Raw genomic sequence first — 20,904 nt, 5'->3', positions numbered from 1 at the left:
AGAGCTGTTCCCTAACTCCACAGAAACTAGGAACTGAAACTATCTTTGCTGTTGTATTTTTGGCCCTCAGATTCATACTGATTCACCCTGTAGAGGGTAGACTAAACCAGTGATTGTGTTTCTAGGTCTTGTATTTCAAGTCCAAGATCCCCCTAATTAGGGATTTTTCCCTTTTCAGAGTCCTGTGCCAGGGTTTGAAAGAAGAACGGAACTTGCAGCTCGGTCTTAAAAGATGTTTATTAAATTTTTTATCTGAAGGTCAGCGCACCGCCTAACACCCGGCTTAGCACACTGAAAGACACCACTGCCAAGTGCACAAGACCTGGTGTCCAAGGTCTCTTAAAGATTTCTAATCCAATTAACTCTTAAAACGTACTATATTTACAATTTTGTATCAATAATTACTACCAATTCTAGACACACAATTTTCTACATCACATACATTCTACCAATGTCTTTGTGCCACCGTCACAGAAGATGGAGTAGAAGAAGAACTTAAGACACCGCCCAAACTTCCTCATCTTGCCTCTATCTACTTCCATTCTAAAAACCCAAAACTACAAATTTTCACCCTGTGACAAACTAAACTACTATCTAATTTAAATTTTTGTTGTTCTCATTTCATCCGTAAATGTTGGCAGTTTTCCCCATGGACTAAGGTCAAAGGCAATGCTTTCCTGGAGTCCCAGCAGGGGTTTCGGACCCCCCAGGGCAATTTGAGGGTTTTTTTCCTGTGCCCTGGACTCCAACACTAGGAATAAATTAAGAGTCTTCTCCTGCAAGGCTTCAAAGCTTAGTACCATGGATTATCAGTTAGCATGAAATGAATGACAGTTATCTGTACCTTTATGGTACTTTTCAGCAGAGAGTTTAGCAAATGAGCTAAGTGTGGCTGTTTCTCACCATCATCATGTGAAGTAAGTGAATATTCACATTTTAGAGATGGGAGCCTGCTGTATTGGGTAAGGCAATGATGTGGCTGGATGCCATCTTGTCAAAAGCAGAATTCATGTGTCTTGCTTTCACTCCATTGCTGTAGGAACTGTGGGCCCCTCTCCTCAAGGCAGCAGTCATCGGCACTCCTGCCTCTGTTCATCCAGCCCTCAACTTGCAACTCCTTGTATGATCAGACATCACAATGAATATTTCTCCTGAAACTGGATTTAGTTCTGGCTCCTAAAAGGGAAGTCTGTAAGGAGACCAAAGTGAGCATTGCTCGGAAACTGGCACGTGGAGGTGATGTTTCTCATGTTCCTGTGCTTCAACCAATTCCCATGCCCTGATGGGCTGGACTGCAGCAAGATTCAAGCACAATCCCTTTGCCCATCTTTCCTTCCTTCCTGCTTCCCCTCCCTCCTCCCTCCACCCCCAAGGAGGCTGTCCTACTCCTCTTTTTTTTTTTTTTTTTTTTTTTTTTCCTTTCCTTCCTCCCCCATCCTCCCCAGCTGTACGTATAAGTCCCTAATCAAGCTGTCCTTGCATCAAAGGACAGCTCAGGGGGCACGGAGTGGGGCCCACAGCAGCAGGATGGCTCACAGCATCTTGGGGCTCCTGCGGCCCTTGCGGAGTGGACTGAACGTGAACAAAATTCGCCTCATTTTTCTCTGTGGTGTGACTGAGCAGCACCACAGCCCAGCAAAGTGGTGGTCAGAAAGAGGCTTCAGCTCCACGCACGGGTTCCAGGATGGCCCTGGGGAATCAAGGTGAGTCAAATGCTACCTTGCTTGCATCCAAAGGGACGGGCATGCACCTCTGCCTTGCCCCATGACAGGAAGAGGAGAGAGGCCAAACTCCAATGTGTCCCCAGGGATGGTTGTCTTTCTCTGTGGCTGCTGTTAAACCTACTCTAGCCATTGAAAGAATTTAGTGTAGCCTTAGCACTGCCATGTCCCAGCAGTATTTTTATTTTCCAGGTTAGTTCTGTAAAGCTAAACCACATGATTTGTATGGAAAGAGATGGAGTTGTCTCTGTTAACTATCCTATGAATACAGGCCAGTGGTGAAAACTGGTAATCAAGCCAGTCTTTTTTATTATTTCCTGTGAGAATAATGGATCATCTTTGTTTTTCCATTGGCTTGATATAATTTTCCTGTTTTGGTTGTGAGGTACTGTACATATGGCAACAAATTAATTTGTGTCCTCTGCCCCAGGCATAGGCTTGGCTCAGCATGATGATTCTTCTGATGAGCTGGAGTTTTCCACTTGTGATCCAGAAGGGCCAAAGCACCACCTGGAATCTGAAAAAGATGCCATTTTTGAAACACCCAGCAGCTTACTTGATGAGGATCAGGAAGACTGGGACTTGTTCAATGAGATCACAGCCTGCTACCAAAGCAAAGCCCAGACCAACACCAGTGCAGAGAGCTATGAGCTGCTGGAGGAGGATGGCTCCTTCTGTTCAATTGGCTCCATACGCTCGCTCAGCCCGGCCAGGGACTGGTCCTCCTCAGAACCCAGTGTCTGCCTCAGCTCCCAGCTGCCCGCACAGAGCCACGAGCCAGTGGCCCACCAGTCCAGCTGCGATGCCACCACCACGAGCAGCCACACAGACTACATCCACAGCCTCAGGCAGCTGCAGATGGATAGCCAGAAGCTGATTGATGAAGGCCTAAGCCCTGGGGTTAATAAGGCCAGCCAGAACTTGTGGCAATCACTCCAGACCACCTCCAGGGTGAAGCAGTTCAGCCTTCAGAAGTCCAGCCTGTCCAACAGGTCCAGCTTCTCCAGCCTGTCCTCTACCACCACCTCCCCATCTGCCTCCTCACTCAGCTCCTTAGACAGTGCTTTCTCCTACTGCTCAGAGTCATCAGCCATTAGCCCCACAGATGTCTCATCCCTCCCATTCATGTTTGGCACTTCTGCCAGGCTTCATGCTGTGTCTCCCATGGCTGCCAAGAGGTCCCAAAAAGAGTGGCACAAATCCTTCACATCTGTGCCTTTACATCTGTGCAATCTGGACAGTTTTCATGAGGATGAACCCAAGGCTGGAGAGAGCAGTCGTTGCTCTGGAGAGCAGAAAAGTTTTCCATGTGTCAGCAGAGCTGCCATGGGAAGCCCATTCACTGACATAGAAGAAGAGGAGAGACAGCTGAGTTGTTCAGGGTGCCCTGGCCCAGGGCTCAGGAGCCGGGATTATACCAAAGAGTTTGAGCAAAGTCCTGAGTACCCAGCTGCCAGCCCATCCAGTGAGACATCCCCACAGGTCAGCCACCAGCAGCACAGGGAGAAGACAGTGAAGAACATAGAAATCAAAGGCATTGATAACTGCCCTCTGAGCCAGGAAAGCCTGAAGCGCACCAAGATAACTTTTTATGTGGCCTCAAATAAAGAAAGCTCTTGGGGGTCTCAAGTGGGAGAAGAGGAGAGACCTGTGACAAACACCAGCAGCAGAGACTCACCCAGCAGCAGCAGTGAGCAGAGCCTGTCCAAGAGCTTGCCAACTGTGAGAGTCCACGTCCCCCAGACAGTTTTCTATGGACAGAATACCCTCCTTGTCCTGCAGTCCATCTCCAGGCACTACCACCATTAACCAACAGTCCCACCCCTGCAGGCCAAGCACAGAGAGAGCTCCCAAAGAGCCTCTGCTCCTGAGGAGCTGGAGAGACAACCAGTGGAAATGGTGCAGGCATCAACACAGAGCAAGGGCTTTGACATGTTCAGCCACACCATCCGCATCATCCTCCCTGACTCCATCTGAAACACCATCAGGGACTATTTCAAGCACGATGAAACCAAGCCCTGTCCCACAGCAGAGGTGGAAGTGGTGGAGAAGGAACTCCAGAGCAGGGTGGAGTGGCTCAGGAGGCAGCCTCTGGCAGAGGTGGCCGCAGAGGAGTGTGACACAGCAGTGTTTGCAGAAGAGACATTTGTCTAAGGCGATGGATGTGGAGGAACTAAATATTTTTGTGTATGTGCAACAGAAAATATTCTGTAATATATGATCAGGGTGTGAAGAATTTACCAGGCTGCATGGGGCAACAAGTGTAAAGTGACACTAATGTGTATGTAATGATGGGGTTCAATACTCATTTTGGTGGGAGGTAGGGGGGGCTGTTCTTGTGTTTTCTTTATGCCCTTTTCTGATGGAAGAGACTTCACTGGCTGGGTGTGGAGTGGAGTGAATACCACCAGACTCTCCCTGTCCTTGAATTAGCTGACCTGTACAGGGCCTGACTCCATTTTTCTTTTATAGCAGGAAAAGAGAAACATTGCTTTATTTTCTCCAGTCAGCTGCTGATGTGTGTGGATGACTGGACAACAGGGACAGCTAATGCTCCATATAAATTAGTTTAAAATCTTTACACTTGCACAAACCCCACCATTATTCACTGTTCATCACAACCATTCATCCAAAGGAAAATCCTTCACCTTCATTCCAGAAATTACTGCTGCTTCACTCTGCTCATCTGTTGTCTGCTCAGGTCTAGCTCACAGCCCACATCCATTATTGGTTGAGGCTGGGTTCCAAAATCAGCAGCTGGAGCCCAGAGTCCAAAGTCCAGCATTCACTGACAGACAGCATGTGTAACATGTTAAGCCCAAGACTGCTTTTTTCTGGAATTAATTACACAGTGATTCTTTCTTCTCATACCTTCCCCAAAGTTAGCATTTGACAGAGACACAGTTGCTATAAAGAATTTTAGTAATGTCACTTTGACAGGGCTGTGAATGTTCTTCTGTGTCCTCTGGGAGCAGCTCAGTAGCTAGGAGTTTCAGTCCTAGTGAAAGTTGACAATTTTCTGTCAATGCTGATGCCCCTTTCTAGAGGCAGTGTGGATGAGGCAACTGGCCAAATTCCTAGTCATGCTGAGAGGGGCTTGAGCAGGGCTTGGTTTTAGCACGAGGTCAAGGAGCTGTGGAAGTTGTCAGGAATGTTGTTGCATAGATGCTGAAGCAAAGTCACATCTGGCCAGAAAGTTGTCAGTCCATACACTGAAACTGTGCAGGCTTCATTACTGATGCTGGCTCAGAGAAACACTGAGTTCCCACTCAGCAGAGTATGTGGCCCTGTGCGCTCCAGCACAATTAAGTTTGGGGAATTCCAGGCAGGGATGTGCTAAGCAGGCTGCTTGTAAGGACCACCAAAGAAATGCAGCCAGTGGACTCCTGAAGCCGTGCTAAGAAGTGCCACAGACGTAATGGGACTTGTTAGAGGATTGTGACACTGCCAGCTGAGCTCTAAAAAGATGCTGAGAGCACCACATTAGTTTGACAGGTTGTTTTAAGAAAATGGTGGGAAAAGTCTCAAAGGTTAAAAGGTTTGGAATGGTTCATTTGAAAGTTACATGGGAGTTTTCTATGGTGGTATCTGTCAGAGAGACAATCCTTTTACTCAGTGAACAGTGAATGGGTGAAGGAAAAGAAATACATGAATCCTAATGACTGAAAGGTTGTGCTTGTAGAATAAGTATCCCTGCAAGCTGCTGAGTGTCTGCAAATAGCCAGAGCTGGAGCTGCATGACAGCTGCCATGATTCAGTCCTTGCACAGAGGGGAAAGCCACCTCTGTTAGATTATCTAGTGTCAGATCCCTCCACTCATCTGCCAGGTGCCTATGAGGGTCAGTGTCAGGAACCTGGCCCAGCACTTCAAATTCACATCATCAAATACTAGGGCAAGGGAACCAGGGGGATGCCCAGAGCCCACTTTCCAAAGTGTATACAGTTTGTTTTGTTAGATGAAGGGTGTTTAACTCTCAGATGTGGCACTCTCTGTCCCAGATCACATTTGTGAGCCTTGTATAATGAAAGGTGCATATAATCATAACACACCACCACCACCACCATAATTTTCCTTACACATGAACAGCAACAAGGCATCCACAGTCTCTTTTTTTTTTTTTTTTTTTTTTTTACAGAGCTACAGTTGTAACTGTTTTAATAAAAGACACACAAGTTGTCATTGTGGTGTTGTCACCTTTTGTTCCCTTGCTCTTGCTCCCCTCTCCCCCATGTCAGAGTGGTGGCATTTGCACTGAACTGCTGTGAAACACACTCACCTCCCAGCCCAGGTCTGCCATGCTGGCCACACTGGCAAGAAGCCTTCTGCCAGCACAGCAGTCTAGGCATTACTCCTGTCTTTTCAAGAAGGTGAGACAGCACTAAATATTATAAGAAAAGTCTGCCTATTTTTGGAAGAGAGATGATTCTGTATTCTGAGCATACAAATAGATTGTAAACTCAGTGGCTGGGCTCAGGTCAAACAAAGGGGACCTAAACCAAATGCAGAGTAAGAGCTCACCATTTGCATCACCTAAAAGGATCACAAGAAACTTAGAAAGAGATTAGTTTAGAGAAATGCTGGGAGAGGCAGGGAAAAACACACAGTTTTCCTTGCCTCATCTTAGGCTGCCTAATGTGGGCACAGTTCCCTGGATAGCTGCTCTAACCCAGCTCTGTATTATAGCATTTTTATTTATTTTAAACAAAATCCTGCAAAACGTAGCACAAACCAGAGTTTTGGGCTTGGAAATTTGAAGCCCTCCTTTTCCATGAGCCAGAAAATAATGCAACTCAGAGACCAATCTTGAAAATGTTCCACAGCCCCCAGCTTGCTCAAAACAAGAAATAACAAATACACAGACACTTGGTTGGCTTTCTGCCCCAGAAAGGCCACATTTTCCCTTAATGTATAGCCCTGAGACACAAACAGGTTTCCCTTCTTTCTCTGCCCTTTTTCAGATCATTTAGACCACACTGGCCTGTCACATACTGAAAGCCCTACTCAATGCCCCACCGGATGCAGGCTCTTGGGAAGTCGTGTTACATGGTCACCCATCCAGGAAGCGAGGAGCCTCCAGGGCCTGCTCCCAATTTAGACCAAGGCCAAAGAAGTCCAGCTCATCTGCCTTGAAGAGAAATGATTCATGCAGTTCAACCTCATCTTATTTCTGCTCAGGATATATTATTTCTTTCCTTATCCTGCAGGCTGACAGAAACGTGATGGAAGTGCCTGAGGCAGCTGTAGTTTACTTTAAACTTTCCAATTCTATTTCTGATGTTTCAACTGTCAGGAAAGCCAGTCTTCCAAGACATACTGTCCCTCATCCTTTGCAGGTAGCTCCTTTGTGCAGAGGCCTCTCCATTATCCCATGACACCTTCGAGGGACAGACAGCCCCACCAGAGTAGCACAGGCTAATTTGACTCCCTGCATTTCAATTCTAACAGCTTGTCCTAGAAACTCTTTCTTCAGAAGTCATCCACACTCTGAAGAGGAACTCTTCCAAGCCAGAAGCTGCTCCCTCCCTTGCCATCCTGCCAGGATGTGTGCAGAGAGCTGACATCTTCCAGCAGCAGCCTGGGGTCCAGCTTCAAGCTCACAAGGTGGGGACTGAGGAGTGGGACTGCAAAGCTCCAGATCACCTTGGCTTTGCAAGTGGTGGCATCAGGAGGGAGAGAGACTTGAAGTGCTACTGAAGGTGATGGCTTAACTGCTTTCATTTAATCCATATTTATTCTCTTTGCTTTTTTTACAGTAAACCTGGGACAAAGTTGGAGGACACATGGTCAGAGGTTTGAAAAGATCTTACCAGGAAGTGATAAATTCATCACTGAAAATTCAGTGTATGCCAACTGATTATTCCCTTTTAAAAAATATTATCTCAAACCTTTTGTGACACAAGAGGCAAAGGAGATTTCAAGAAAGTAGTTCTTCCCCTGTCAATGTTTTCCCTAAAAGATACTTTCCAAGGCCATACAAACCAGCAAGAAGCCTACAAGTACTTCCAGAGATAATTGCATAAGCAACAAACCAATTAGAAAGAAATCCCATTGATAATGAGTCTTCATAAATCCTACCAAGCAGGGTTATCACTATGACTTTTCTCTAAGGTCAGATAGCAAAATAGTTTATTGTAGTTTCTGCGATGTTGGTTGGATCTCTCTCTCAATGCCTAGCAGATTACAGTCTGACCCAGATCATACTAGTCTAGGAGATACACAAATTACATTTATTTTACCATCTCTTCCTGAACTATCCCTAAAGCAGAGAGAGGAAAGGCTGGCAGGGAGCCTGCAGTAGTTCCTGCTGTGGAAATGGGCCCAAGCACTCTTGTGCCTCTTTGTCACCTTCACGAGCTGGTTCCCAGCCACTAGCTGTGGTTCCCCAGTGTTGCCTCAAGTTTGCCTGTTTTTCACTGTTTGCATTTTGTTCTCACGCAGCTTCAAGTAAACTATGTGTATTTTTAGAATTGTTTAAATTCTTCTCCTCTGGGAGGAGAAAGATGATTGATGGTGATGTTCACCAACGAGGTTGAAGAGGTGGCTACCTGTGTAGCCAATCTTGGCCTGTCTGTAAAATTGTATATATTATGGAGTCAGGAAAATAAAGTAGAAGCTTTCCTGCTTGACCTCCTGCTGGCCTGCCTCGTCCTTTCGTGCTCCTAACAGCAGCCACAAGTGTGACCCTCCGTCACAAGTGGTGACCCCGACGGTGAAAAAGGAGTTCAGCCTTCTGTGTGTCTGAGGTCACAAGTGGTAAGAGATGATGACCTCTACCTCTTCCTCGGATGATGCCCTCATGATGGACCTCTGGTTTGGGGTCCTAGATGTTAAAAATGGGCCAGGAGACCTGCTCCTTTGAAAGGCCTTTATTAGTCAGTTCTTTCAAGGGGAAACTCGAGGGGTCGCCTGCGCCGTCGCCGCTCCTGTTGTCGTTCTCGCTCCTGTTGTCGTTCTCGCTCTTGTCGCCATTCTCGCTCTTGTCGCCGTTCTCGTTCGGGCCGCCGCTGAGGAGGAGGTGTCAGTCGAATCTGCTGTTCTTGTTGCAGAATCGGGAGTTCCAGCCTTGCGGGAATCCCCAGGAACTCAGCTGGGCTCGTGTGGTCTAGGGGTGTCACTGTTTCCCAGTCTCTTTTTGGTCATGGTGAGGCGGCAGAAGCAGAATTCAGTCCTTAGGTAGCTGAGGGTCTTCTCGTTGTTGTAGTGTCTCCCTTTTATTTGGATTTTGTGCTGGGTCACGGCTTTTGGGTCCGTTTGCCGGCAACTGCACTTCGGTTTGGAGCGGTGCATCATGGAAGTCCTTGGATTTTCCTATTAGGCGGGGCCGGCAGTTTGAGGAGCCGGCGGGGAACGGCGACAGCCTAGCCCGACGGAAGGGGAAGGGAACCCGGGGTTTTAGAGGGGGTATACAACTTGGAATAAGGTTTTGAGGGTACAAATTTTGGTACAAACAGCATAACTTTCTTAACAGACAGGTTACAACTGGCATAACATTTTAAACAGCATAACTTTCTTAACAAATGACAGACTGTGTCAAAAATGGGAATCTCTTACATTTTATTCATTTCACTAGAGAGGGAGGGAGCCTCTGTATCTGGAGAGGACTTCCAAGACTTGTTCTATTATGCTAGAAGCCATGGTTTTCTCTCCACCGTTCAGGCTGCTTTCTCTACATTGGAGTGGCGGACCTAAGGGTCCCGCCTACTGCACATGTTCAAGGCGCTTGCTGGGGTGGATTTTTGTGGTTGCTAATGACCTGGAAAAGGCTGGAAAGGGTGCTGCTCGGTATGCAGCCTCCCAGTTCTGGGGCTTCAGAGGATGGCTCCCGCCTGATGCTGTCTCCCAGGCTAGGTCCCAGGGGAGATGGTGGTGCCTTTTCTCCTGTCCCCGCACTGCAGACGCGCCGCTGGAGCGGAGGGGATTTAGCCCCTACCCCCGCTCGCGCGGTGCCGGCGGGAACAACGATTCCTGCCCCACTCAGGCGCGGGAGTGAGGAAAGCCTGTCCTCCCTCAGCGCGGCAGCTGAGGAGGGCGCGGGGCCCGCGGAGCGGATCTCGCCCGTACCCGCACCCCGCAAGCATTGGAGTGCGGGGGATCTTAGGACTTGCGGAAGCCCAGCGGGACCGGCGCTACCAGCGCCGCCGACTCCGGTGCCGCGGAGGCGGCAGCAGAAGGTCCCTTCCCCTCCCCGTGCATTCCCGGAGAGTGAAGCGCCAAGAGCGCGTTTGGACCGGGGAGGGGGGGCGGTCACAGTGGACTGCCCTCATTGTGGGATTTCACGAGATATTTCGTGGAGGAGGACGGCGTGGGTTCGCGCCGTCCCGAGGGGCCGAGCGAAGCGGCCCCGGACCCGCGCGGCGGGGGCCCGCAGTCCCCACACGGCTCTGGGCGCGGCTCCGGGAGGCCAGCCAAGTCTGCCCGGGGGAGCACGGCCCCGGAGAGTGAGAGGCCGGCCCCGCAGCGGGCGGGAGGGCCGCCCACCATTGTAGTTCGGGCGGCCGGGGGGACCGTGCTGGGAGCGGTACCCGCAGCCCCTCCCGCAGCCGTGGCTCCGCCGAGAGATGCGTGGGGGAGGTGGCGCTCGGGTGGCCTTCGGGCTGTACAGCCTGGCTCTCCAGCGAGTCTTTCACCCCCCGGGAGCCCCTCTCCTTCCCCCGTGGCTTCTCCCCCCCAGTCGCCCGTGTCCCTGGAAGCGGTGCCGCACGGCAAGTCCCTCAAGGCGCTGCGTTCCCCCCCCGCGCTGAGCCGGAGCGGCTCCGCAGTTTTTACTTTTAGGGGGGACGGTGCGGCTGGCGACAGGCCGGTGTTCACCCATGGCAAAGGGGTCCCGGGACGCCAGGTCGCCTTCGGGTGGCCGTTGGACGCTGCCACCATGTCAGGTGACGGTCCGGCCGCGGGATCGCGCGCGTTTTTGGGAGGATGTCCGAGCCAAGGCTGATGCCGTGGGTAGCTGTGGTTCGGCACGGCGCCCCCTGAAGGGCAGGGATGAATTCCCCAGCTCTGCAGGTGCTGCAAGACAGGCACCTGCCTCTGTCGCCGTGGATTCTGCGCGACAGGATTCAGAGGACGATGATGCCTCGACGGGCGGTCTGCGAGCTTTCCCTGTGCTTCGGGAAGCTGGTCGCAAGAAACATGCCCATTTGTCTTGGCAGGCTTTGGTTGATCTTCGAGAGAGGGTTGGTAAATACGGTCTGGGGTCTCCGGAGATGATGCAGGTACTCCGGCTGATAGACACAGACGTATTACCTCCTTATGACATTCGGTGTTTGGGCAAGGTTCTCTTTCAGCCGGTCGAATATGACCTATTTGAGTCCAAGTGGTCTCAATTGGCTGAAAAGACTGCAGCACAGAATTTGCTGGCTCATCAAGATGACCCTAGGTATGGGGTCGGGCCAGACGTGCTGCTGGGTATAGGTGAGTTTGCTGATGTTAATAGGCAGATCACCTGTGAGCCCTTGGTACTGGAGCAGTGCCAGAAAGTTGGCACGGCAGCTTTGGTACAGACAATGGAGTTGTCTGCACCAAAACAGTCTTTTGCCACGATTCTTCAGGGGACTGATGAACCCTTTCTGCAATTCGCAGGGAGGCTGACAGCTTTGGTTGAGTGACAGGTGGATGATTTTAATACCAGAATGATGTTGCTCAAGCATCTGGCGATGAGCAACTGTAATGCAGAGTGCAGGAGGATCACTGAGGCCCTTCCAGGTGATCCCTCACTCTTGCAAATGGCCGAGGCCTGTGCCAAACTGAGCACCACAGGTGCTAAGGTGGTTGCCGTGGCTATCACCCTGTGGCCAACCTGAAAGGGGCAGCAGGGTGGGAAGCAGAAACAAGCAAATGCTCAGGCCGGCAGCACAAAAGGGAAAAAAGGGAAACGATTTCGAAAGGGGACCACTCCTTTGTTTCTCTGTGGACGGTGTGGAAGGCCAAATCACACAGCCAATGACTGTAAGGCCACAGTTCATGTGAATGGCCAGCCTCTATCGAGCTCGGGAAATGGGCAGTGGAGCGTGAAAAGGAAGCGTGCTCAGACACGAGTGTCTTCCCAATAGAGGTCTGCTGGGCGAGCAGAGTTTCCACACCCACCCGCCCCTGTCACTGTCCCTGAAGGGACCTGAATTGCTCAAATTGTGTTTTTTGAGTCTTCTGTTCACAGGACAGAGTGCCGGTGGCGAGAAGGAGGCTGCTCTGAAGCTACTGGGCTGCCTGACATTCACTGGACTGTTCTGGCCAGAGACTGTCCTGAGACGACTTTTACTCTGTCTGTCTTTGGAATGGCCATTGCAAGTTTCTCCCTTGCTGCTTAGCGTCTGGGATGGACCCTTCTTCAAGACGACTTCGTCGCCCTTCGTGACTTGGTTTGGGAGCAGTTGGTCCAGGATCATCTGGAACTTTCTACCAGTCCCTGGAATGTCTCTGTTTCCTGCCTCAGAAAGAAGTCTGGGACATGGAGGTTGTTACAAGACCTCTGAAAAGTTAATGCTGTGGTGGGAGGCATGAAGATGGTGCGGGCTGATGTGCCGTCGCCCACCATGCTTCCCACAGGACGGCAATTGCATTGTTTGAGCTCATTGCTTGATTGATAATTAAATGCAGGCGACAGTGCTTGCAGATTGATGGGTGCGGATTTTGCAAGATTCATACTCTCAGTCTTACGGGAGTGTTGTGGTTTTGAAAACAAACCAAGTGAGAGGCTCTAAGTCAGAGATAAAATTTAATGAGAAGAAAAGGAAAATAAAATAGAATAAAATAAAATAAATACAAAAAGAAAAACCACTGACAGAGTCAGAATACAACCTGATCAGGGTGGTGGAAGCAGTCCAGACGAGGTGGTCTTCCTGAAACAGAAATCTTGTAGAAAGGTCTGGGAGCCCCGGTCCTCTGGGAATCCAGTGGGTGAGGGCTGCTTCTACTGTCCCAAATCCCAGCTTATATCCCGGTGAGAATGCTTGGCTCTTCCCCATGGGCGGAGCATCTCACAATGGGATGATGAGTCATGGAAGAGGGCCTTGATGGCCCATTAAAGAGAGAGATAACTCCCAGAGGGAGTTATCTCTGAGTCATGCAAAAGGCATTGATGGGCCATTAACTGAAGATGGTGATAGAATACATCCTAAACTACAACCCAGGACAATCCACCCCTTATTCTATTACCATCTACAACATGCCTAAATCAATACATTCTTACAGATGAATGCATATATACATACAGAATGAAACCTTACACACTGCTCTCACTTAAAATTAAGTCTCCCTGTGGTACACAACGGGTTTCTCCATCTTTCTGCATTACCCACCAAGTGTAGCCAGGTCCTTGAGCAAAGACAATCCCATGGACGGGTCTGCCTTTGCCTGAAGTGGGATTAATCCTAACACTCTTTCCTAAAATGCCCTTCATGTGTACCACAGGTACTTTGTCTCCATCCACTGTGTGTAAGGGTTCAGACTGGGCAGGACCACCTCGATTGATAGACCCTCGGGTGTTAACTATCCATGTGGCTTTGGCTAAGTTTAGTTCCCAATTCTTGAAGGTTTCCCCACCAAGTGCCTTCAGGGCAGTCTTTAATAGTCCGTTGCACCGTTCAACTTTCCCGGCAGCTGGTGCATGATAAGGAATGTGGTATATCCATTCAATACCATGTTCTCTAGCCCAGGTGTTTATAAGGTTGTTCTTGAAATGGGTCCCATTGTCCGACTCAATTCTCTCAGGGGTGCCGTGTTTCCACGGGATTTGTTTTTCAAGGCCCAGGATGGTGTTCCGGGCAGTGGCATGGGGCACAGGGTGGGTTTTCAGTCATCCAGTGGTGACTTCCACCATGGTCAGCACGTACCGCTTTCCTTGGCGTGTTTGGGGAAGGGTGATATAGTCAATTTGCCAGGCTTCCCCGTACCTGTACTTCAGCCATCGTCCACCATACCACAGAGGCTTCATTCGCTTGGCTTGTTTGATTGCAGCGCAGGTCTCACAGTTGTGGATGACCTGTGAGATGCTGTCCATAGTGAGGTCCACCCCTCGGTCACGGGCCCATCGATATGTTGCATCTCTTCCCTGATGACCAGAGGCATCATGGGCCCAACGAGCTAGGAATAATTCTCCCTTGTGCTGCCAATCTAGATCTACTTGTGATACTTTCACCTTGGCAGCTTTGTCTACCTGCTCGTTGTTGCGATGCTCCTCATTAGCCCGGCTTTTGGGCATATGCGCATCCACATGTCGAACCTTCACGGTCAGCCTCTCGGGCGGTGATGTCTTGCCAAATGTCAGCGGCCCAGATGGGTTTTCCTCCGCGCTGCCAATTGGCCTTTTTCCAGCGATTCAGCCATCCCCACAGAGCATTAGCTACCATCCATGAGTCAGTGTAGAGATAAGCCTCGGCCACTTTTCTCGTTCAGCAATTTCTAAAGCCAGCTGGACAGCTTTAAGCTCTGCAACTTGACTCGATCCACCTTGTCCCTCGGTAGCTTGTGCAACTTGTCGTGTGGGGCTCCATGCTGCAGCTTTCCATTTCCGGTTAGCTCCTACAATTCGGCAGGAGCCATCAGTGAACAGAGCATATTGTCTTTCAGTCTCCGGTAGCTCATTATATGGTGGGGCTTCCTCAGCGCGTGTTACTTGCTTTTCTTCTTCTTCTTCTTCTTCAGACGATAATCCAAAAGTTTCACCTTCCGGCCAGTTCGTTATAACTTCCAGAATCCCAGGGCGATTTGGGTTTCCAATGCGGGCGCGCTGTGTAATGAGGGCAATCCATTTGCTCCATGTGGTATCGGTGGCATGATGTGTGGAAGGAACCTTTCCCTTAAACATCCACCCCAGCACTGGCAGTCGGGGTGCCAAAAGCAGCTGTGTTTCAGTGCCAATCACTTCTGAGGCGGCTTGAACTCCTTCATAGGCGGCCAAGATCTCCTTCTCTGTGGGAGTGTAGTTGGCCTCGGAGCCTCTGTAACTTCTGCTCCAGAATCCCAATGGTCGGCCTCGAGTCTCCCCAGGCACTTTCTGCCAAAGGCTCCAAGACAAACCATTGTTTCCAGCTGCGGAGTAAAGCACATTCCTCACATCTGGTCCCGTCCTGACTGGGCCCAGGGCTACTGCATGAGCAATCTCTTGCTTGATCTGAACAAAAGCTTGTTGCTGTTCAGGCCCCCAGTGGAAATCGTTCTTCTTGCGGGTCACCAAGTAGAGAGGGCTCACGATCTGACTGTACTCAGGAATATGCATCCTCCAAAAGCCTATGGCACCTAGGAAAGCTTGTGTTTCCTTTTTGTTGGTAGGTGCGGACATGGCAGTGATCTTGTTGATTATCTCTGTGGGGATTTGGCGACGACCATCTTGCCATTTGACCCCCAAAAACTGGATTTCTTGAGCTGGTCCCTTAACCTTGCTTCTTTTTACCTCTTCTACTTCTTTAAGAACATGCTCCAACACACCATGCAGTGTTTTGATTCTAAGCATGGTGCGGGCCGTACAGAGAAAACCAAGCAAGACTAACAAGAACATCATGCTGTCCTTGGCATCCAGAGGGTACTCAATATTTTCAAAAACTGCTGTGTCCTTCCTGAAAAGCTGGAAAAAATCATTCTTTACTCCTCCCCACAGGGGCTGGGTGAGATTGTTGAGGCTCCAGACGTAGCATCCTAGACTAGAACAAAAATACAAAACTGGGTATATATTCTGAATAATGTTCATTGCCTCAGATTTTATCAAGCAATGGACATAATAGAGCAGTAAAGCAATTTTAGTACCATATCCTGGTCTACGCAGGAGTATTAAGGCCGGCAGATAGTGCCCCACGTTCGGAAAAATATAGAGAGATAGGTATAAGACACATGTAAGCATGTTGGGCATCATAACAGACAGGTGTCTTCTTCAATAAAATTGTAATTTCTGACTTTTCTTATTGCCTCTGCCCCACGTTGGGCGCCAAAAATATGTTGTGGTTTAAAAAACAAACCAAGTAAGAGGCTCTAAGTCAGAAATAAAATTTAATGAGAAGAAAAGGAAAATAAAATAGAATAAAATAAAATAAATACAAAAGAAAAACCACTGACAGAGTCAGAATACAACCTGATCAGGGTGGTGGAAGCAGTCCAGACGAGGTGGTCTTCCTGAAACAGAAATCTTGTAGAAAGGTCTGGGAGCTCCGGTCCTCTGGGAATCCAGCGGGTGAAGGCTGCTTCTACTGTCCCAAATCCCAGCTTATATCCAGGTGAGAATGCTTGGCTCTTCCCCATGGGCGGAGCATCTCACAATGGGATGACGAGTCATGGAAGAGGGCCTAGATGGCCCATTAAAGAGAGAGATAACTCCCAGAGGCAGTTATCTCTGAGTCATTCACAAGGGACTGATGGGCCATTAACTGAAGATGGTGATAGAATACATCCTAAACTACAACCCAGGACAGGGAGAAATTTGGCTGGAGCTTTGCAAGCAGTGTTTCTCTGCCAAATGCTCTGGAAAATTTTTTAGGGCAGGTCACTTGTCATCTGCCCAGCCATGAGCTATTGCAAGTGGCAAAAATTGTTTGAAATTTTTTTGCGGCCCAGAAATAGTCAGAAGCCAGTGCAAGGACCTGCTGTCTTCACAGACGGTTCAGGAAGGACACGACGGGCCATTGTTGCTTGGAAGGATGGATCTGAGGGTCAGGTTTTGGAAGGTCATGAGGATGGAGCAGCCCAGTTGGTTGTATTGAGGGCTACCGTCATGGCATTTCCAAAGTTTTCCCAGGAACCTTTCAATTTAGTCATGGATTCCGTTTCTGTGGACGACATGGCACAGCGGTTGGGTCATTCAGTTTTGAAGGGAATCAGCAATGTTGCTTTGTTTCATTTGGTGAAGACCGTGTTGTGCCCCTGAGGCCTGGGTTCTTCAAAACAAAAACGGGGAATGCAGGGTGAAACCCCGCACAGTCAATTGGCAAAGGCTTTGTATGCCATCAGGCACCATAAGGTGCTGCAGGGTTCTAATAACCCTGCCGTGTTGAAAGCAGGAGACCATGACCAAAATGAAGGTCAACAAGTGGAGGAACCACTGAGTGACGACGCAGATGTCGATAATCACTTTGATGGCACTTCCATGTCAAGAAATTGAACGTTGTTCATTTTCTTTTTTCCCTTTTTCTTTTCTTAATGGTAAAAGGGTGAGATGTTGCCTCAAGTTTGTCTGCTTTTCACTGTTTGCATTTTGTTCTCACACAGCTTCAAGTAAACTATGTGTATTTTTAGAATTGTTTAAATTCTTCTCCTCTGGGAGGAGAAAGATGATTGATGGTGATGTTCACCAATGAGGTCAAAGAAGTGGCTACCTGTGTAGCCAATCTTGGCCTGTCTGTAAAATTGTATATATTATGGAGTCAGAAAAATAAAGAAGAAGCTTTCCTGCTTGACCTCCTGCTGCCTGCCTCGTCTTTTCGTGCTCCTAACAGCAGCCACAAGTGTGACCCTCTGTCACACCCCAGAGCTCTGGAGGCAGGACTAGCACCTCTGACAGGTCCCCACAGCTCCAGGGACAGGAAGTAGTATCTCTCAGGCTGGGTCCTGGCACCATCTTCCTCCCATCAGTATCTGCTCACCTAAGGTGATGGTCTCGTTCCTCACATCCCACAGGCCATGGCTTTGCTGGCTATTATAAAATAGTTCAGACTAAATGAAGCAAAATTTAGTCTAACCAATTTTTGTGTGGGTTTTTGTTTGTTTGTTTGTTTTTTAATCCTGGTTCAATATTACCTAACAAAACGTGAAAGGAATTTATTCATTGTTTCAAAAGCACCAATAAACAAAGTTAAAAAAAAAATAAATAAATAAAAAGCTGCAGACTTTGTTCCCAGCTTTGGGTACCCAAAAGCAGGAGTCTTTCAGAGGAGACTTGAGCCTGAGACTGATTTGAGTGATATAAAGACAATGAGACCAGTATGCAAGTCAGTCTGTTACTGAACTGAACAGTGAAAACAGGGAGTCGTCAGACTGGGTTTATGCCACCAACAGAGGCACCAATCCTGAGAACACAGCCAAATACCTTAAATGTTCCCTTCAGCCAGAGGGAAGCTGCTTGAAGGTGCTCTCTGCATCATGGTCAGGAGTGCTTGGCATCATCCCTGCTCTTGAGAAGAGTGAACTCTGCAGCCAGGCTTATCCAGAGTCATGCAGGATGTCTCACAATAGCATCTGTCCTTCCTTGTACCTAACTGGATACCCTGTGTGCTGTCCCTGGCTGCAGCTTGGCTACCTTGGGGCCCACGTAACTAGCAGCAACAGCCAAAGCAAGGTTGGAACTCAGAGGAACTGCAGGGAACTAGATTTGTGGGAGGTTGGTGCAGAGATTCTCTAGCAACTAATGTTGGCTAAAGCTCTAGGTGCCTCAAGGATAACAGGAATTAAGTTTTCTGACAATAAATGTGTGGACAGTTTGGGGGATTTTTGGATCCAGCAGTGTCTGCAAGCAGTCATCTCTCATTATCCAGCTGAAAAATCCATTTGGTTGCAGCACTAAGTGAAATTCTATCACTTTACCATTTCTATTGTGTAACAAATTATTTCACTCATAAAGATAAACCAAACATTGCCTAGAAACATGCCTATTTGCCATACAAATGGAATAAATTTGTCCATCAAAAATGAGGAGGATTGTTTTATTTTGTTTTGACATTTGAGGGCTAGTCTTTAAATTGTGTATTTACAAAGAAATATCTGTAGGTGTCTTTATGAAGAAAACTGTGGTGTATGCTGTCAGCCTGATGAAAGAGAAGCTTCTGCCACTGGACTTTGAGATGATGGGCACTTGGGCAGTGCCACACTGAGAGTTACTGGGCAAAAGGCCCAGCCACCTCCAGGGTGCTGCCTTCTTTCAGCACAGGAGGTGGGACATTTGGGTAACTGGGACCTCCTATATCTAAGTGAGCATTTGGTATGTACACTAAGAAAAAAACAGTGTTTGCTCATGTGCTTCCTCTGGCAAATATAATAGTCTCAGAATATACCATGTTGGTGAGAAATCCTGAACACTGCTGTCAGGGTAGCAGCCTTCTCCAGATTGGTGTGAGAGCCTGGTCAGGAGGAGATGAACTGTATGCTGTTTCCCTCTCATTTGTAGATGCTCTTTCTGCAAGTTATCACTAAGAGAAGCTGATGGCCATATTCCTAACTCTTGGCCAGATTAAATCTTGCAGGCTGTCAAAATAACTAGCAATTTTTCCTGAGCGTGGATCACATCATCTCAGAGGAAGTTACTCAACCTGGTAGCTCTGTAAGCTGGGGCTGGGCTTGTCACCACAAGAAGGCTCCTTGTGATGGAGTTAAGGATAGGACTGGGCACTTCATGGAAGAAAAAGCAGCAGAAAAGGAACAATCGTCAAGTAATACTCTTGGGAAGGGGAAGCAAAACATGAACAGCAACAGCCCTTCTTGCTGGATTAGTATCTGATCCTGAGCACTTTGCTTGTTATTGCATCACTCTACCCAGGATTAACATCCCAGGCCTGGGACTTGCAAATACTCTGCCTGCCAGCCCAAGCAGGGGAAGCATGGGCAGAGCACCTGCACTTGTTTGTGCACAGATAGACATTTATTCTGTGGGCTGTTTGATAAAGTGGGAAATATTTTAGGGCAACTCAGATTTGCCTGCCACTGAGAACTGATCATTTGAATTTTTTTCTCATGTGTATGGCATAATCCTTTGAGAAAGTGTTTGTGTGCATATTTCCCTCTAAGTGCCATGTCTCTAGCACTCAGCCAAAAGACCTCAAATGTGGATATGCAGAAAAGGGTGGACTCATCTGATTTTTGCAAATTTGTCTTACAGCTCTGAGGATCAGGTGACAGTGCATTTTATAAATCGGGAGGGAGAGCGACTTACAACCACAGCCAAAGAAGGGGACAGTTTGCTGGAAGTGGTAGTCAATCACAACTTGGCCATTGATGGATTTGGTAGGTGTTGCAGCAGGATATGTATATGTGCTGTTAGGGCCAGTGAGTACTTAGGAATAGTGCAACAGTACATATGCCACTGTGTTCTGCCAAGACCATAACAAGCTTCCCTTCCCCACCAGCTGCTTGCTGGGTGGCTCACCATGCTGAGATGGCAATGTAACCTCATACGGTCACCACTGGCACTCCAGCAGTCTCTGTCAGGGCTTTTGGCTGCATAGAGCTGCTGTAAAAATTTGAAAACTGATGGTGATTCTCCCAGAGAAGAGGCAGGCTGGAAACGGCGTCTATCTGTTGTGTTTCCTAGCATTTCTTTTGACATGCTCCAGATATGTTAAAGGGCCTTTTCTCACACTGTTCCTAAAGATGGTCTCTCTCATCCCTTTATTTTTCCTCATTTGCTCTCATTCCCTTGTTTCTCCACCAGGTGCCTGTGAAGGGACATTAGCCTGCTCTACCTGCCACCTCATCTTTGACAAGGACACCTTCCAAAAGCTTGATGCCATCTCAGATGAAGAGCTAGACATGCTGGACTTGGCATACGGACTCACTGACACATAAGCCTCCCTGCTGATCGCAGCAGATCCTCAAGCTTCTAAGGCAGATTCTCACCATGTGACACTTCTTTCCAAGGGGATGGGGCTTGTTCTGTAATATAGTTGTGCCTTGAGAGCTGCTTTCTCTTGAGGCACAGCAGATCTTTAACAGGAGCTTTAGTGAAAACCTGTTGTGGTGTGCTTTTCAGGTTTTACCAGTTTTCTGTATTTGTTTCTTGGTTTGCAATGTTCTATGTAAGTTACAATGGTTTTTCCCATGTACCCCATGTTAAATCCTCCTTGGTTTCACCCGAGTGACTGTCAGATATCAATCACTATTAGGTGTCTTGTCCATCACTCCACAGCCTCGTCCTAATGTCCAGAAGGTTCTACTGAGGACGTCGAGTGATTGGCAAGGTCCTATTTCTCCCACCCCCCTAATTGATTGATTTGTTCTACTGTCTGTCCTTTATGTTCTGGGTCACTCCCCCTCCTTTGAGATTGGTTCCAAGTTGCTCCCATCCCACTTCCCCACCCCCATACTTAAGGTGCCACCCAGAGAGAAAGGCTGGCTTCGGCAGGCTGACTCCTGGGTGGAAAGAAGTCACGTGGATTTAATAAAATCCAGTCGAAGTCCCCCACCGAAGTCCATCCTTTATTTCTTGCCACTGTTCACACTTCTGCCGAGGCAAGGACCCATAGGATTGAAGACGTGTTCCAGGACACTGAATCG

At 48.4% G+C, this 20,904-nt stretch overlaps 2 protein-coding genes across 2 annotated transcripts; both read left to right on the top strand.

Annotated features, from left to right (window-relative positions):
• The first annotated feature begins 1,474 nt into the window (after nt 1-1,474).
• Nucleotides 1,475-20,196, top strand: LOC136373244 (adrenodoxin-like). The gene is made up of 3 exons (XM_066338161.1): nt 1,475-1,703; nt 19,511-19,635; nt 20,063-20,196. The coding sequence occupies exons 1-3, from the start codon at nt 1,528-1,530 to the stop codon at nt 20,194-20,196; spliced, it is 435 nt and encodes a 144-aa protein (XP_066194258.1). The 5' UTR covers nt 1,475-1,527.
• Nucleotides 1,886-4,542, top strand: LOC136373438 (streptococcal hemagglutinin-like). Its single transcript, XM_066338336.1, has 2 exons — nt 1,886-1,913; nt 2,152-4,542. Exons 1-2 carry the CDS (start codon nt 1,886-1,888, stop codon nt 3,528-3,530), a joined length of 1,407 nt encoding a protein of 468 aa, XP_066194433.1. The 3' UTR covers nt 3,531-4,542.
• Nucleotides 20,197-20,904: the final 708 nt, after the last annotated feature.

This window comes from Sylvia atricapilla, chromosome W (genome assembly GCF_009819655.1).
Source record: "Sylvia atricapilla isolate bSylAtr1 chromosome W, bSylAtr1.pri, whole genome shotgun sequence".
In the NCBI taxonomy this organism is placed as follows: Eukaryota; Metazoa; Chordata; class Aves; order Passeriformes; family Sylviidae; genus Sylvia; species Sylvia atricapilla.
This window is presented reverse-complemented; position numbering and strand designations above follow the sequence as displayed.

What these genes read in the sequence shown, in the direction of transcription:
- LOC136373244 (XM_066338161.1), top strand. Translation starts at nt 1,528, where the DNA reads ATGGCTCACAGCATCTTGGGGCTCCTGCGGCCCTTGCGGAGTGGACTG. An exon ending in GATGGCCCTGGGGAATCAAG is followed by an intron (nt 1,704 to 19,510) that starts GTGAGTCAAATG and finishes TTTGTCTTACAG; the next exon opens with CTCTGAGGATCAGGTGACAG. An exon ending in CTTGGCCATTGATGGATTTG is followed by an intron (nt 19,636 to 20,062) that starts GTAGGTGTTGCA and finishes TTTCTCCACCAG; the next exon opens with GTGCCTGTGAAGGGACATTA.
- LOC136373438 (XM_066338336.1), top strand. Translation starts at nt 1,886, where the DNA reads ATGTCCCAGCAGTATTTTTATTTTCCAG. An exon ending in GCAGTATTTTTATTTTCCAG is followed by an intron (nt 1,914 to 2,151) that starts GTTAGTTCTGTA and finishes CCTCTGCCCCAG; the next exon opens with GCATAGGCTTGGCTCAGCAT.